The sequence below is a fragment of the Equus quagga genome, chromosome 18 (genome assembly GCF_021613505.1).
Source record: "Equus quagga isolate Etosha38 chromosome 18, UCLA_HA_Equagga_1.0, whole genome shotgun sequence".
Taxonomy (NCBI): domain Eukaryota; kingdom Metazoa; phylum Chordata; class Mammalia; order Perissodactyla; family Equidae; genus Equus; species Equus quagga.
The window spans coordinates 33,641,516-33,657,213 of record NC_060284.1 but is presented as its reverse complement, the minus strand read 5'-3'; the positions used below and the strand labels follow the sequence as shown (position 1 = coordinate 33,657,213).

At 36.9% G+C, this 15,698-nt stretch overlaps 1 protein-coding gene across 1 annotated transcript in view; it reads right to left on the bottom strand.

The window, feature by feature from the left end:
• Nucleotides 1-15,698, bottom strand: part of TRMT13 (tRNA methyltransferase 13 homolog) — a 34,833-nt gene that overhangs the window by 1,928 nt on the left and 17,207 nt on the right. The window contains exons 9-10 of the mRNA XM_046645381.1: nucleotides 3,637-3,711; nucleotides 293-725 (exon numbers count right to left, since the gene is read on the bottom strand). Coding sequence (XP_046501337.1) covers nucleotides 293-725; nucleotides 3,637-3,711 — 508 coding nt within the window. The remainder of the gene's footprint in view (nucleotides 1-292; nucleotides 726-3,636; nucleotides 3,712-15,698) is intronic.

The following is a 15,698-nucleotide window of genomic DNA, read 5'->3' as shown; positions in this document are numbered from 1 at the left end:
CACACAAAACCTTCTTAGAATTTTGTAGAAGTTTACAAAACTATTTTAGTCACTTCCATTTATTGGTAAGCTGCTAAATAACCCACAATTTACTATGTAATATGTCCCACACTTTCAGGATACATTTTATTTATGACCACAATGAAAAGGTGTGTATTTTAACTTATTCTAAAATTAGAAGGTAAAAGACATTTTCATGAATAAGTTTATGATAATATTCATTTAAAAAGACAGTACAGCAATAATAAAATATTTCTGCCCCAGTGTTATGCATTTCAAAGTAGTCACTTACCCAGGCAAACTCTCAGCGCTGTCCTCTGTGATTCTGTATCTCCCATCATCATGCTCTTCACTGTCATCATTCTGATTATCTTTGCTCACTGGGGTACTATTTGAGGCTTCCAAAGATGTTTTCCGCATTCCACAAGTTGCCCAACTACTCATTCGCTGGAAATAGTGGAATTCCACTGCTCCAAGGCCTAGAGCCTTGAAATATTCTTTGCCCACATAATGTCTCCAATCACACCTGTGGTGACAACAGAGTGCAATAACAATGCCAGCCACAGGGGTCCACTTCTCTGGGACATTTTTTTCATTTCCTTCCTTGGCCAAAGTGTTAATTTCTTTCTCTGTTTTATCATTCTTTATGCGTTTGGCTAAAGGTTCTTCATTCCTTTCCTCACAACTGGCAGCATAGGTTTCAACCAAACATCGTAATGCAAGATCTGCAAACACAATTATGTGGCCCCCCCCAAACCACATCATCTTTAAAAATAAATATTTTTTACATTTCTTAAGCAGTATGGTTTTTAAAAACCCAGCAACAAAACCAACAAAAACCTACTTAGCTTTATACTTGCAATAATTCTTTCATGAATTACCAACTCTTCCTATTTGCTCTGCTCTCACTTTCTTTAGTGATTTATGCTGCATAAAGTCTACTTTCCACTAAAACTTTCTGAAGCTTAAGATCTACAATTTGCAAAAACTTTCAGTTCAACTAGTCGAATTGGCTCTCACTTCTCCTACCCTAGCTGAGGAAATGACTTGTATAGAAAAAACGTATTTACCTACACTTACATTCCAGGGAAATTTTGAGCTTAAGAAACCCAAGGAAAGAAATAAAGAGGAAAGGCATCTGCTAAGCATCTGCTAAGACTGATGTTAGGTGTCAGTCCTGAAACGTGAGATGTTCACAGCAAATAGTGATGAGTCAAAAAGCTGAGAGGAGGGGGGCAGAATGTAGAAAGTAGGCCTCACTGAGTAGCCTCACTGTATTTATTCATTTATTCAGCAAATAGTTACTGAATATCTTTCATCTGCAAGGCTTTTTGGATGTATTGATGATTCCTACACAGAAACTTAGAGATGGATGTACTCCATATTAAAATGAAAAATTTACACTACATTTAAAAGCTAAACAAATGGATTTTTTGATGACTATAACTATTTCCCACTGAAGAGCGCTATATTGTTGACATTATTGGAAAGACCCTGAATATACACTGTAAAACCCACATTTTCCGTCTGATTAGGCTGTCATGCTGTGCCTGTTCAATCGAAAACGTGTATGTTTAAATTTGATTACCCTAAGATGTCACAAGTGAACACTAAATGATCTGATATTTCACGAGCAAATTTAATCTAATATATGAATTTAAGTCCACAAACATCATTAGTAACCTATTATTTGGAGAAAGCAATAGCTGATCTATTATTTCATAAACTATTATTTTCTGAAAAAATATATTTAGTCACTGTTTTACCTATATTGGACTTAAGTAAATGATCTTCAGAAATGTGAATAACCAGAAAAATTATTTAAAAAATGAAATTATTTTAGAACCAGAAGGAGCTTAAGCAATCTATCTCAATCCCTTCTTTACAATTTAAAGGACAAAGCCACATATCTAGAAAGTGATAAGAAAAAAGCAAATTGGTGGCCAAGATCACTCATTCATTCAAACATTTACCGAGATTCTGTTATATATCAAGCATCATGTTAGCACACTCCCTACGCTGAAAAAATTCACAGCACAGTGGGAGAATTAGATATATAAACAGATAATTAAACACAATAAGGTAAAGACATGCAGAGGGTATTATGATAAATCCTTACGAGGAGTATCTTGTATAACTAGGCTCCTTGAAAGTGGTGACAACTGAGCTGAAGGAGTAGTAGAAATTGGCCACTTTAGAAATTGACTCAGTATAGTAAATGGGAAAAGTACATGGGGTTTGAATTTGCTGACCAGTAAAGCTGGAGGCAGGAAGTGGCAAAGAGAGGAAGGCAGAGACCAGACTGAGACTAGGATGTCGTGTTAAAGAGCCTCGACATTATGCTACAGGGGACTGGGAGCTACGGAAGAGTTTGAAGATAGGGGCAAGACATTACGTGTGCAGCAGATGGGTCTAAATATTAATATCTAAAGGACAGGTAGTGGAAGGAGACCACGAGAGAAACAGAGAAAGAATAGCATAGAAGTAGGGTAAGAACCAGGAAAGAAGAGTGTCACAAAAGAGAAGGAATGAGAATTTCAAGAAGGGCAAGCCATTGCAGGAGAGATTTCTCAGTAAGCTGATGACAGAGTGATGAAGGTAGAATTCAGATAAGAGTGAATTCTTACCTGTGGCGAAAGAGGGCAAAAGTGTGTGGAACACGAGAAATGGCCAATATAGACTATAGTCCTAAGAAATTTGGATCAGATTGGTAGGAGTAAAGGAGTATGCTTTTTTTCCTCCCCAGGATAGAACTGGCTGACTTCAGAAGGCTTTTATGAGGGTTAAATGAGATAAGGTACATGAAAGTTATCTAAAAACTATGAAGGACAACACAAATACATAATACTCAAAGCCATTTCCAGCCAGTTTGAATAATGTCTTATAGAAGCTCCAAGTTCCCTATATGGGTGAACGATGAAACTAGCAAAAGCCAGGAAGATGATGTTAACATTTATTGACACAACAATAGTTAACATTTATTGACACAAATATGCACCAGAGACTCTTTACATGTAACCTGGTAAATCATATATATATTATTATCCCCACTTTACAGATGAGAGAACCAAAGCTCAGAATGGTTAAATAATTTGCCAAGGTTACAGAACAGAGCTGAACCCTGGACTATCTGATTTCAAAGCCCATGGTCTTTCCACTTTACCCTGCTAGATCTGATGGATAGAAGTGCTAAAATAAGACACCTTAGAATTTGATTTTGGTCTAACATTTTTCTTTTCCCCCAGAATCCTGATACATAATCGCCTTCTAGTGAGAGAGGTTTCTGAGTCCTTCCCAGCAACTCCTCTAAAAAAGTCACTAGTTTCGGGGGTGGGATCATACAGTTTCCATAAATAATTCATTTCCTTTTGGGTTGAAAAATAACCCAAAGAACTTTAAGGTCCCATATGACACAGTATTTACATATAAAACTCTTCAATTCATTCTACAAATGGCCAAAATGAGCAGATAAATAGCAAAGCTCTGTATCTAATATAATACAAGGCCAGTGGTACTTGAAGATTAATGAGTTGTAACATAAATGATATAAGATTCAAAAGAGACTATTCAAATGGTCGGGACCATGTTAAGCTAAAACTTACTGTTTATCTAGACATTATTAATATGTTTACATACCTGTTGCCACACCACACAGATGCTTCCCAATTCCCACCACAGGTAGTTTTTCTTTGCTTAGCACAGGAATCTTGTCTGAAATAAAAGGAATGAGAACTAAGCCCTCTTGTGAGATAAGGCATTAATGTGACGTCCTAAAAGAGAGAACTAATTAGAATCGTTGAATTTTGGGCTAAAAGCGATTCAAAGAAAAATTCTCACTTTATAATAAGAAGCTCAAAAATGTAGTGATTTGATAAGTAACACAGATGGCTACTGACAGAGTCAAAATTAGAATTTAAGTTTCTTGACTCAGGCTAATGCTATTTCTTCTACACTGATTCAGGACTTTCCTCTGTAGAAACTTTATTTTGCTAAATACTATTAATCCATTGGAAAAAAGACTCAAAACTTTCCCTACTAGATTTATTTTGCACAAATAATATATGATAAATATATATGACTAATATAATCAACACAATATATATTATAAACTACTATATTCAATATTCTAATCAAACTAAAAATAGAGCTTTTACTATATCTTGATGATCAAAAAAAATATATCATCTTAGCTTTTCACATTGTCATGGAAAAAAATTCATTAATAGTCCTGTAGAAGTAAAAAAAAAAAATAAGTCCACCAAGTTACATGGTAAAATGTAGTATATCACAGTCATGGCTCCCACTTTTGTCCCCGATTCATTTTCCTTCTTCCAAGATTTTGACATGAAAAGTATGCTTCCCCCTGTAAATCTAGCTACAAAACGTGGAACAGTGAATTGTCCAATGAAAGTACTTAGTAAATATTTCAATTTTTCTGTTTCCTGCTTTCAGATGGTATTACATGCTAGCAGAAATTGGTACCAAGTGGAATAGTTTGCTCATGCCAGGGAATACAGAGGTTCAAATTAAGGTGCTCCAATAAGCTTATCATCAATTAGGGTGAAAAGAAAGGGTGTGTATGAAAGCCCTTTCATTTTTATCCTTGACAAATTACTTCATTTCCTCTCTCTCCTACTTCTTTGGGCTTAGAAAATAGGACAGATGAACTTCTGGGAAAAGAAGGAAGACTGAATACAAGCATCTAGTTTGATACCTCCTAAAACTCTACCAAAATAAGAATAAGAAGATTTTTTAAAAGGCATACACTCTCAAGGTCTGGAAGAAGAGAAAAGGAGACAAAAGTGAAAAAGGCTGAGAATCAACCAAATCTATCCCACAAATCTCCAAAAGGCGCAGGAACTAGGGGCATCAGGTACCTTGAAAGTAGAGCTGAAGTGGCTATAAGAAGTAGTCAGATCCCCACCTCATAGCTACTTGGTGACTACCTCTTTCCCACTTGGTGGAACACTACAGATTACCTCTCTGACGTGAATAAAACAGGAGGTCACTGGGCTGAGAGACAATAAGAAGTCAAGAGTTGAAGTGTGGCAAAACAGTAGGATTAAGTTAGTGTCACACTGATTCCCCTAGCTCTTGTTCCCCATTGGTCCCAGAATGTTGGTAACCAGACCTTTACTCTCTAGGTAGGCGATCAGAAGAGTCTTTTATGGGGAATCCAACAAGCCCAAGAGGAAAGATCACATCTTAGGAAGATCACCCAAAATTCAAGCTCAGAGTCAATAATCCCACCTCAGGACTCAGAGCTCTCAGTCCCTTAATCCTAACTATGAACACTCCATCAAGAAGCATCAGATGTCTGAGGACAGGCTCTAAGTTGAAAGAGACAGACGAAAAAAACCAGAAAAGAACAACTTGGTAAAAACAGAGATTGTGAAGGGAGAATAATTCTTAAAAAACTATCATTAATATCCTCAGAGAGATAAGACATCACAATTATAAAAAAAGAACAGGATACAATAATAAAGGCAGATTCAGAGTAAAATATCTTAGAAATTAAAACTCTGATAGAAAAAATTAAATTGAGGAAATTTTAGAAAGTATAGAAAAAAGGCCAAAAAATATAAAATAGAGAAGTAAAGTCAAGAAAAGTAGAGAATCATTCTAGGAGGTCTAATAACTAAATCATAAGAGTTTTTCCATAAGGGGAGAAAAGAAGAAAATGGAAGAGAGAAAACTATCAAAGAAAGAACACAAATTACATATAAGTTGTTATATGTAAGCTTCATGGCAACCTCAAAGCAAAAACCTATAGTAAATACACCAAAGATAAAGAGAAAGGAATATAAACATACCATTAAAGAAAGTTATCAAAACACAAAGGAAGAGAGCAAGAGGAGAAGAAAGAAACAGAGAGAAACTAAAAAAACAGCAAAAAAACAATTAAAATGGCTATAAATACACACCTATCAATAATTATTTTAAATGTAAATGGACTAAATTCTTCCATCAAAACAGAGAGTGGCTGAAGGGATAAAAAACTAAGATTCATTTATGTGCTGCCTACCAGAGACTCACTTTAGATGTAACGACACACACAGACTGAAAGTGAAGGGATAGGAAAAGATATTCCATGCAAATGGAAACCAAGAGAAAGCTGGAGTAGCTATACCTATATCAGACAAAAGAGATTTTAAAACAAAGACTGTAATAAGAGACAAAGAAAGGCATTACATAACGATAAAGGGGTCAATCTAACAAGAGGATATAACATTTATAAATATGCACCTAACACAGGAGCAGCTAAATATATAAAGCAAATATTAACAGTTCTAAAAGGAGAAACAGACAGCAGAGATCAACAGTAGAAGATTTTAACACCCCACTTACATTGATGGATAGATATACAGACAGAAAATCAATCATGAAATAGTGGCCTTAAATGACACATCAGACCAGAAGGACTTAACAGATATACACAGAACATTTCATCCAAAAGCAACAGAATATACATTCCACTCAACTGCACATGGAACATTTTCCATGATAGATCATATATTAGGCCAAGAAACAAGTCTTAATAAATTTAAGAAGACTGAAAACATATCAAGCATCTTTTCTGACCACAATGATATGAAATTAGAAATGAATTACATGAAGAAAACAGGAAAACTCACAAATATGTGGAGATTAAACAACACACTACTGAACGGGTGAGTCAAAGAAGAAATCAAAATAGAAATAAAAAAATACAAAAGACAAACAAAAATGGAAATATAACACACCAAAATTTATGGGATACAGCAAAAGCAGTTCTAAGAGGGAATTTCATAGCAATAAATGCCTACTTCAAGAAACAAAAAAAGTCTCAAATAAATAACCTAACTTTACACTTCAAGGAACTAGAAAAGAAGAAAGCCCAAAGTTAGCATAAAAAAGGAAATAACAAAGATTAGAACAGAAATAAATGAAAGACACAAAAAGACAACAGAAAAGATCAATGAAACTAATAGCTGGTTCTTTGAAAAGATAAACAAAATTGACAAACATTGAACTAGGCTCACCAAAAAAAAAAAAAAAATGACAAGACTCAAATAAAATCAGAAATGAAGGAAGAGACATTACAACTGACACCACAAAAATACAAAGGATCATAAGATACTACGATGAACAATTATATGCCAACAAATTGGACAAATGAGAAGAAATGGATAAATTCCTAGAAACATACAACCTACCAAGACTGAATCATGATGAAATAGAAAATCTGAACAGACCAACTACTATTAATAAGATTGGATCAGTAATCAAAAACCACCCAAGAAACAAAAGTCCAGGACCAGATGGCTTCACTGATGACTTCTACCAAACATTCAAAGAAGAATTAATACCAATCCTTCTCCAGCTCCTCCAGAAATAAGAAGAGGAGGGAACGGCAGAAGAAAATTACAGGCCAATATCCCTGATGAACATAGATGTAAAAATCAACTCTTAAAATATTATCAAACCAAATTCAAAAATACATTAAAGGGATCATACACCATGATCAAGTGGGATTTACTCCAGAGATGCAAGGATGGCTCAGCATCTGCAAATCAGTCAATGTGATACACCACATTAACAAAATGAAGGATAAAAATCATATGATCATCTTAATAGATGCAAAAAAAGCATCTGACACAATTCTACATCCATTTATCATAAAAACTCTCAAAAAGGCAGGCAGAGAGGTAACATAGCTCAACTTAATAAAGGCCGTATATAACAAACCCACAGCTCACACAGTCAACAGTGAAAAGCTGAAAGTTTTTCCTCTAAGATTAGGAACAAGGATGCCCACTCTTGTCACTTTATTCAACATGGTATTGGAAGTCCTAGCTAGAGAAATTAGGAAAGGAAAAGAAATAACAACCATGCAAATTGTAAAGGAAGAAGTAAAACTGTCATTATTTGGAGATGACATGATACTATATCGATAAAACCCTAATGGCTCTATCAAAAATCTGTTAGAACTATTAGTTTACTAAACAAGTTTGGTAAAGTTGCAAGATACAAAATCAATAAACAATCTGTTGTGTTTCTATACACTAATAATGAATTATCAGAAAGAGAAATTAAGAAAACAATCTTATTTACAATTGCATCAAAAAGAATAAAATAGGGGCTGGCCCTGTGGCCAAGTGGTTAAATTTCCGTGTGCTCCACTTCAGTGGCCCAGGGTTCACAGGTTTGGATCCTGGATGCGGACCTACTCCACTTATCAGCCATGCTGTGGAGGCAACCCACATACCAGGTAGAGGAGACTGGCAAATTAGTTAACTCAGGGCTAGTCTTCCTCAGGCAAAAAAGGAGGAGGACTGGCAACAGATGTTAGCTCAGGGCAAATCTTCCTCTCATACACACAAAATATCTAGGAATAAATTTAACCAAGGAGGTTAAATTTTTACTTTCTTAAGGAAAGAAACTGAAGAAGACACAAATAAATGGAAAGATATTCCATGCTCATAGACTAGAACAAGTAATATTGTTGGGGCCAGTCCTGTGGCCGAATGGTTAAGTTCTTGAGCTCCACTTCGGTGGCCTGGGGTTTGCCAGTTTGGATCCTGGGTGCAGACCTACACGCCACTCATCAAGCCAAGCTGTGACAGTGACCCACACAGAGGAACCAGAATGACTTACAACTAGGATATACAACTATGTACCAGGATTTTGGGGAGAGAACAAAAAGATGAAGATAGGCAACAGACGTTAGCTCAAGGCCAATATTTCTCACCAAAAAACCCCCCAAAAAACAAAAAAAAACAAGGCATACCTTAAAAAAAAGAGGAATTAATACTGTTAAAATGTTCATCCTACCCAAAGCAATCTACAAATTCAATGCAATCTCAATCAAAATTCTAATATTTTTGAGAGAAACAGAACAATCCTAAAATTTGTATGAACCAAAAAAGACCCAGAATAGCCAAAGCAATCTTGAGAAAGAACAAAGCTGGAGGCATCCCACTCCTTGGATTCAAACTATTTTACAAAGCTATAGTAATTAAAACTGTATGGAATTGGCATAAACAGACACACAGAGCCATGGAACAGAATAAAGAACCCAGAAATAAACCCACACCTAAATAGTCAATTAATGTATGACAAAGGAGCCAAGAATATACAATGGGTGAAAGGATAGTCTCTTCAAAAAATGGTGCTGGGAAAACTGGACAGCCACATGCAAAAGAATGAAACTGGACCCACTATCTTACACAACACACAAAAATTAACTCAAAAGGGATTAAAGACTTGAACATAAGACCTGAAACCATAAAACTCCCACAAGAAAACATAGGTGGTAAGGTTGACAAAGGTCTGAGCAATGATTTTTTGAATCTGACATCAAAAGCAAAAGCAGCAAAAGCAAAAATAAACAAGTGGAACTACATCAAATTAAAAAGTTTCTGCACAGCAAAGGAAACTATCAACAAAATGAAAAGGCAACCTACTCACTGGAAAAAAATATTTGCAAATCATATCTGATAAGGGGTTAATATTCAAAATATATAAAGTACTCATACAACTCAATAGCAAAAGAAAAAACAATCTGATTAAAAAATGGGCAGAAGAGAATGACGTCAGCATCACGGTGGACTGAGGTCTCTCAGACATCTTCCCCCTCCAATAAACAATGAAAAAATCATCCATACTCCAACAGGGGACATCCAAACTCAACAAAAAAACGTTGGAGAGATCCACGAAGCCATATGATGGAGAAGGGAGAGGCTGGAACCCCCTCGGAGGTGGAAGAGGGTAAGAGAGATCTTTGCTATCTCCCCTAAAGAGTGCAATTGGGACGCGGGAGGCCTCCTAAAGGGGAGGAAGGGGGGAGGGGACGTTCATTCATGTGAACATCAAGCACTCCCTAGGGCCCTTGCAGCCTAGAGAGAAGCCTTCTACCAGGGTGAAAGCTTTCACCAGGGCTGACCTCATCAAGCCAACAACCCAGGAGAGTAGGGGGAGAGAGCAAGCAGGAGAAAGCACCCCTTGCCCCACCCACTCAGCCGGCTCCAGCCCCCAGGATTTCGGCTGAAGGCAGAGGGCTCAGAAATATGGGGCTCCTGACCCCCACCCAGTGGCGATAGGTGGTAACTGCAACCTAATAATGCCAGGATGCAAAAAAAACAAAGCCTCTAGCAATACTAAACACATTAGACCTACAGACCAGAGAGAAAATGACAAGCACCCAGAAATCAGTCCTGAGGATGCAGAAATATGTAATCTAAATGACAAAGAATTCAAAACAGCTATCATCAAAAAACTCAATAAGTCAAAAGAGAATGTAGAGAAACCACTCAATGAGTTCAGAAGCTACTTCACCCAAGAGATGGAAACTATAAAGAAAAATCAATCAGAAATATGAGAGATGAAAGACACAATGGAAGAGATAAAACAAAATATGGATTCCCTGAACACTCAAGCACACACCAAAGAGCGTATCAGCATAACTGAAGATAGACATGTTGAAATGCTCCAGATAGAGGAAGAGAGAGACCTAAGACTAAAAAGAAATGAAGAAAGTCTCCAAGAAATATCCAACTCAATTAGGAAATGCAACATATGAATTATAGGTATTCAAGAAGGAGAAGAGAAGGAGAATGGAGGAGAAAGCTTCTTCAAAGAAATAGTAGCAGAGAACTTCCCAAACCTAGGGAAGGAAATCCATGTGTAAGAGGCTGCCAGATCTCCTAAATACGTCAATGTAAAAAGACCTACTGCAAGGCATACAGTAGTGAAACTGGCAAAAATGAATGACAAAGAAAGAATATTAAGTACAGCAAGGAAAAAAAAGAAAACCTACAAAGGAACCCCCATCAGGCTTTCAGTAGATTTCTCTGAAGAAACCTTGCAGGCTAGGAGAGATTGGAATGACGTATTCAAATCATTGAAGGACAAAAACTTTCAGCCAAGAATACTCTATCCAGCAAAAATATCCTTCAGATATGATGGAGAAATAAAAACTTTCCCAGATAAACAAAAGCTAAGGGAGTTTGTAGCCACAAGACCCCCTCCACAAGAAATCCTCAAGGAGGCCCTCATACCTGAAAAACAAAAGGGAGAAAAGGGTTACAAAGCACAGAGTAAAGGAGTTAAATAGCTAGACAGACTCAGAGCAGGATAGCAAATACTCATTATAGCATTAACGACAAAGGGAAGGAAAACACCAAAAACAAAGATAATCTTGTCATTTTAACAACAAACTCATAACACAAGATGGAATAAGACGTGAGAAAATGAACTTAGGATGGGAAGATGAAGGGGCCTGAATCGGTTACTCGAAGGAAATTAGAGGCCATCAGAAAAAGGACTATCTTATGCACGAGATCTTGAATACAAAGCTCAGGGTAACCACTAAACAAAAAGGCAGAACAGAGACACAAGTCATAAACAAGGAGAAAACAAAGAGAGTGACGTCAGCATCATGGCACAGTGAACTTGCCTGGGACTCTCTCCCCTCCAAAATACAACAAAAAGGGGCATCCATACTCCAACAGAAGACATCCTAACAACACAAAAACCTTGGAGAGTCACGCAGCCACATGATGGAGGGCAGACAGCCTGGAGCCCCCTCGGAGGAGCTGAATGGGGTAAGAGAGATCTTCACTCCCTCACTTAAAGACTGTGATCATGACCCCAGGAGGATTCATGCGGGAAGGAGCAGGCAAGCAGTCATTCGCAGGATCACCAAGGATGCCCTAGGGTCTTTGAAGCCTAGAGGGAAGCCCTCTACCAGGGCGAAAGCTTTCACGGGGATTGACCTCATCAAGCCAAGACCCCAGGAGACCAGATAGCAAGAGCTGATTGAGAAATCCTGTAGTGCATGCAGGAGAAAGTGCCCCTCCTCCCACCGACCCCATGCCCTGCCACACCAGTGCCTGGGATCTCTGCTGAAGGTGGACGGCTCAGAATATACAGCTCTTGACCCCCACCCAGTGGTGATAGGCTGTAACTGCAACTGAATAATATCAGAATGAGAAAGATCCGACCTTCCAACATCAGACACTACATCACTTCTCCAGACTAGAGAGAAAACAACAAGTACCCAGAACTCAGCCCTGAGGACACAGAAATATGTAAGCTAAACAACAATGAATTCAAAATAGCTATCATCAAAAAACTCGATGTAAAAGAGAATGTAGAGAAACAATTCAACAAGTTCAGGAGCTACTTCACAAAAGAGTTTGAAACTATAAAGAATCAATCAGAAATATTAGAGATGAAAGACACAATGGAAGAGATAAAGCAAAATACAGATTCCCTGGATGCTCGAGAGAACATCATAGAGGAACATATCAGCATAATCTAAGACAGACAGGTTGAAATGCTCCAGACAGAGGAAGAGAACTAAAACTAAAAAGAAATGAAGAAAGTCTCCAAGAAATATCTGACTCAATGAGGAAATGCCACATAAGAATTGTAGGCATTCAAGAAGAAGAGGAGGAGAATGGAGCAGAAGGTATGTTCAAAGAAATAATAGCAGAGAACTTCCCAAATCTAAGGAAAGAGAGAGAAATATGCGTGGAAGAAGCTTCCAGATCTCCTAGATTTGTCAATATAAAAAGACCTACTGTAAGGCATATAATAGTAAAACTGGCAAAAATGAATCATAAAGAAAGAATATCAAGGGCAGCAAGGCAGAAGAAAATAACCTACAAAGGAACCCCTATCAGGCTTCCAGTGGATTTCTCTGCAGAAACCTTACAAGCTAGGAGAGAATGGAACAACATATTCAAAATTTTAAAAGACAAGAATCTTCAGCCAGGAATACTCTATCCAGCAAAAATATCCTTCAAATATGAGGGAGAAATTAAATCTTTCCCAGAGAAACAAAAGCTAAGGGACTTTGTAGTTACGAGATCCTCCCCTAAAAGAAATCTTCAAGAAGGCCTTCATACCTGAAAAAAAGAAAAACAGGGAGAAAGGGGTCACAAAACACAGAGTAAGGAGATAAACAGGTAGACAGAATCAGAATAGGATAGCAAATATTCAACCATAGCATTAGGCTAAAGGGAAGGAAAACACCAAAAACAAAGACAATCTTGTCACTTTAACCACAATCTCACAACACAAGTTGGAATAAGAAAAACAACTCAGGAGGGGAGGAGGAAAGGGACCAAATCGGTTTAGACTAAGAAAATAAGAGGCCATCAGAAAATGGACTATGTTATACATGAGATTCTGAATACAAACCTCAGGCTAACCACTAAACAAAAAAGCAGAACAGAGACACAAAAAATAAATAAGGAAAACACAAAGAAACACATCATAAAAAATTTGATAATTCAATGTGTAGACCAATGCACACAGGACGAGAAACAAAGGAAAGGCAGGAAAACTGGAAAATGAGTGATATAATGACAGCATTAAGCCCTCATACATCAATAATCACCCTAAACCTAAATGGATTGAATGCTCCAAAAAAAAGACACACAGTGTCAAGATGGATTAAAGAACAAGACCCAACAATATGCTGCCTCCAGGAAACACATCTCAGCTCCAATGACAAATACAGGCTCAGAGTGAAGGGGTGGAAGATGATACCCCAAGCTAATGGCAAACAAAAGAAAGCAGGTGTCGTTATACTCACATCAGACAAAGTAAACTTCGAGATAAGACAGGTAAAGGGAGACAGAGAGGGACAGTCTATAATGATCAAAGGGACACTCTTTCAAGCAGAAATAACGCTTATAAATATCTATGCACACAATATAGGATCACCAAATTTCATAAAGCAACTATTAACAAACCTAAAAGAAGACAGTAATAATAACACAATAATAGTAGGGGACCTCAATACCCAAGCCACATCAATGGATACATCATTCAGACAGAAAATCAACAAGGAAACAGTGGAATTAAATGAAAAGCTAGACCACATGGACTTAACAAACATATATAGAACACTCCATCCAATAACAGCACACTACACATTCTTCTCAAGTGTGCATGGAACATTCTCAAGCATAGACCATATGCTGGGAAACAAGGCATGCATCAATAAATTTAAGAAGATTGAAATAACAACAAGCATCTTTTCCAATCACAATGCCATAAAGCTAGAAATTAATTACAAGAAAAGAGCTGACAAAAGGACAAAGATGTGGAGACTAAACAACATGCTATTGAACGAGCAACGGATCATTAAAGAAATTAAAGGAGAAATAAAAAAATATCTGAAGACAAATGAAAATGATAACATACCATACCAACTCATATGAGATGCAGCAAAAGCTGTACTAAAAGGGAAATTCATCGCAATACAAGCTTACCAAACAAGAAAAATCCCAAATAAGCAATCTCAAACTACACCTAACTGAATTAGAAAAAAAGAACAAACAAAGCTCAAGGTCAGTAGAAGGAGAGAAACAATAAAAATCAGAGCAGAAATTAATGCTATTGAAACAAAAAAGGCAGTAGAAAGGATCAATGAAACAAAGAGCTGGTTCTTTGAGAAGATAAATAAAACTGACAAACCCCTAGTCAGACTTACAAAGAAAAAAAGAGAGAAATCTCAGATAAATAAAATTAGAAATGAAAGAGTAGAAATAACACTGGATGCCACCGGAATACAATGGATTATCAGAGAATAGTCCAAAAATTATATGTCAACAAAATGGACAATCTAGAGGAAATGGATAAATTCTTAGATTCTTACAACCTCCCAAAGCTGAATCAAAAAGAAATAGAGAATCTGAATAGACAAATCACAAGGAAAGAGATTCAAACAGTAATCAAAAGCATCCCCAAGAATAAAAGCCCAGGACCAGACGGCTTCCCTGGGGAATTCTACCAAACTTTCAAAGAGGATTTAACACCTATCCTTCTCAAGCTATTCCAAAAAATTAGGGAAGATGGAACACTTCCTAACACATTCTGTGAGGCCAACATCACACTGATACCAAAGCCTGACAAGGACAAGAACAAAAAAGGAAAACTACTGGCCAATATCGCTGATGAACATAGATGCAAAAATCCTGAACAAAATATTGGCAACTCGAATACAGCAATGCATCGTAAACATCATACATCATGATCAAGTCGGATTTATTCCAGGGACACAGGCATGGTTCAACATCCGCAAATCAATCAACATGATACACCACATTAACAAAATGAGGGGAAAAAACCACATGATCATCTCAACAGATGCAGAGAAAGCATTTGCCAAGATCCAACAGCCATTTATGATAAAAACTCTTAACAAAACCCTAAAGAATCCATTGGAAAACTATTAGAAATAATTAACAACTACAGTAAAGTTACAGGGTACAAAATCAACATACAAAAATCAGTTGAATTTCTGTACTCTAATAATAAACTTACAGAAAGAGAACTCAAGAATACAATTCCATTTACAATCGCAAAAAAACAGAATAAAGAACCTAGAGAATAAATTTAACTAAGGAGGTGAAGGACTCATACAATGAAAACTATAAGACACTATTGAAAGAAATAGATAATGACATAAAGAGATGGAAAGAGATTCTGTGCACATGCATTGGAAGAATAAACACAGTTAAAATGTCCATACTACCCAAAGCAATCTACAGATTCAATGCAATCCCCATCAGAATCCCAATGACATTCTTCACAGAAATAGAGCAAAGCATCCTAAAATTCATATGGGGCAACCAAAGACCGTGAATTGCTAAAACAATACTGAGTAAAAAGAACAAAGCTGGAGGCATCAAAATCCCTGA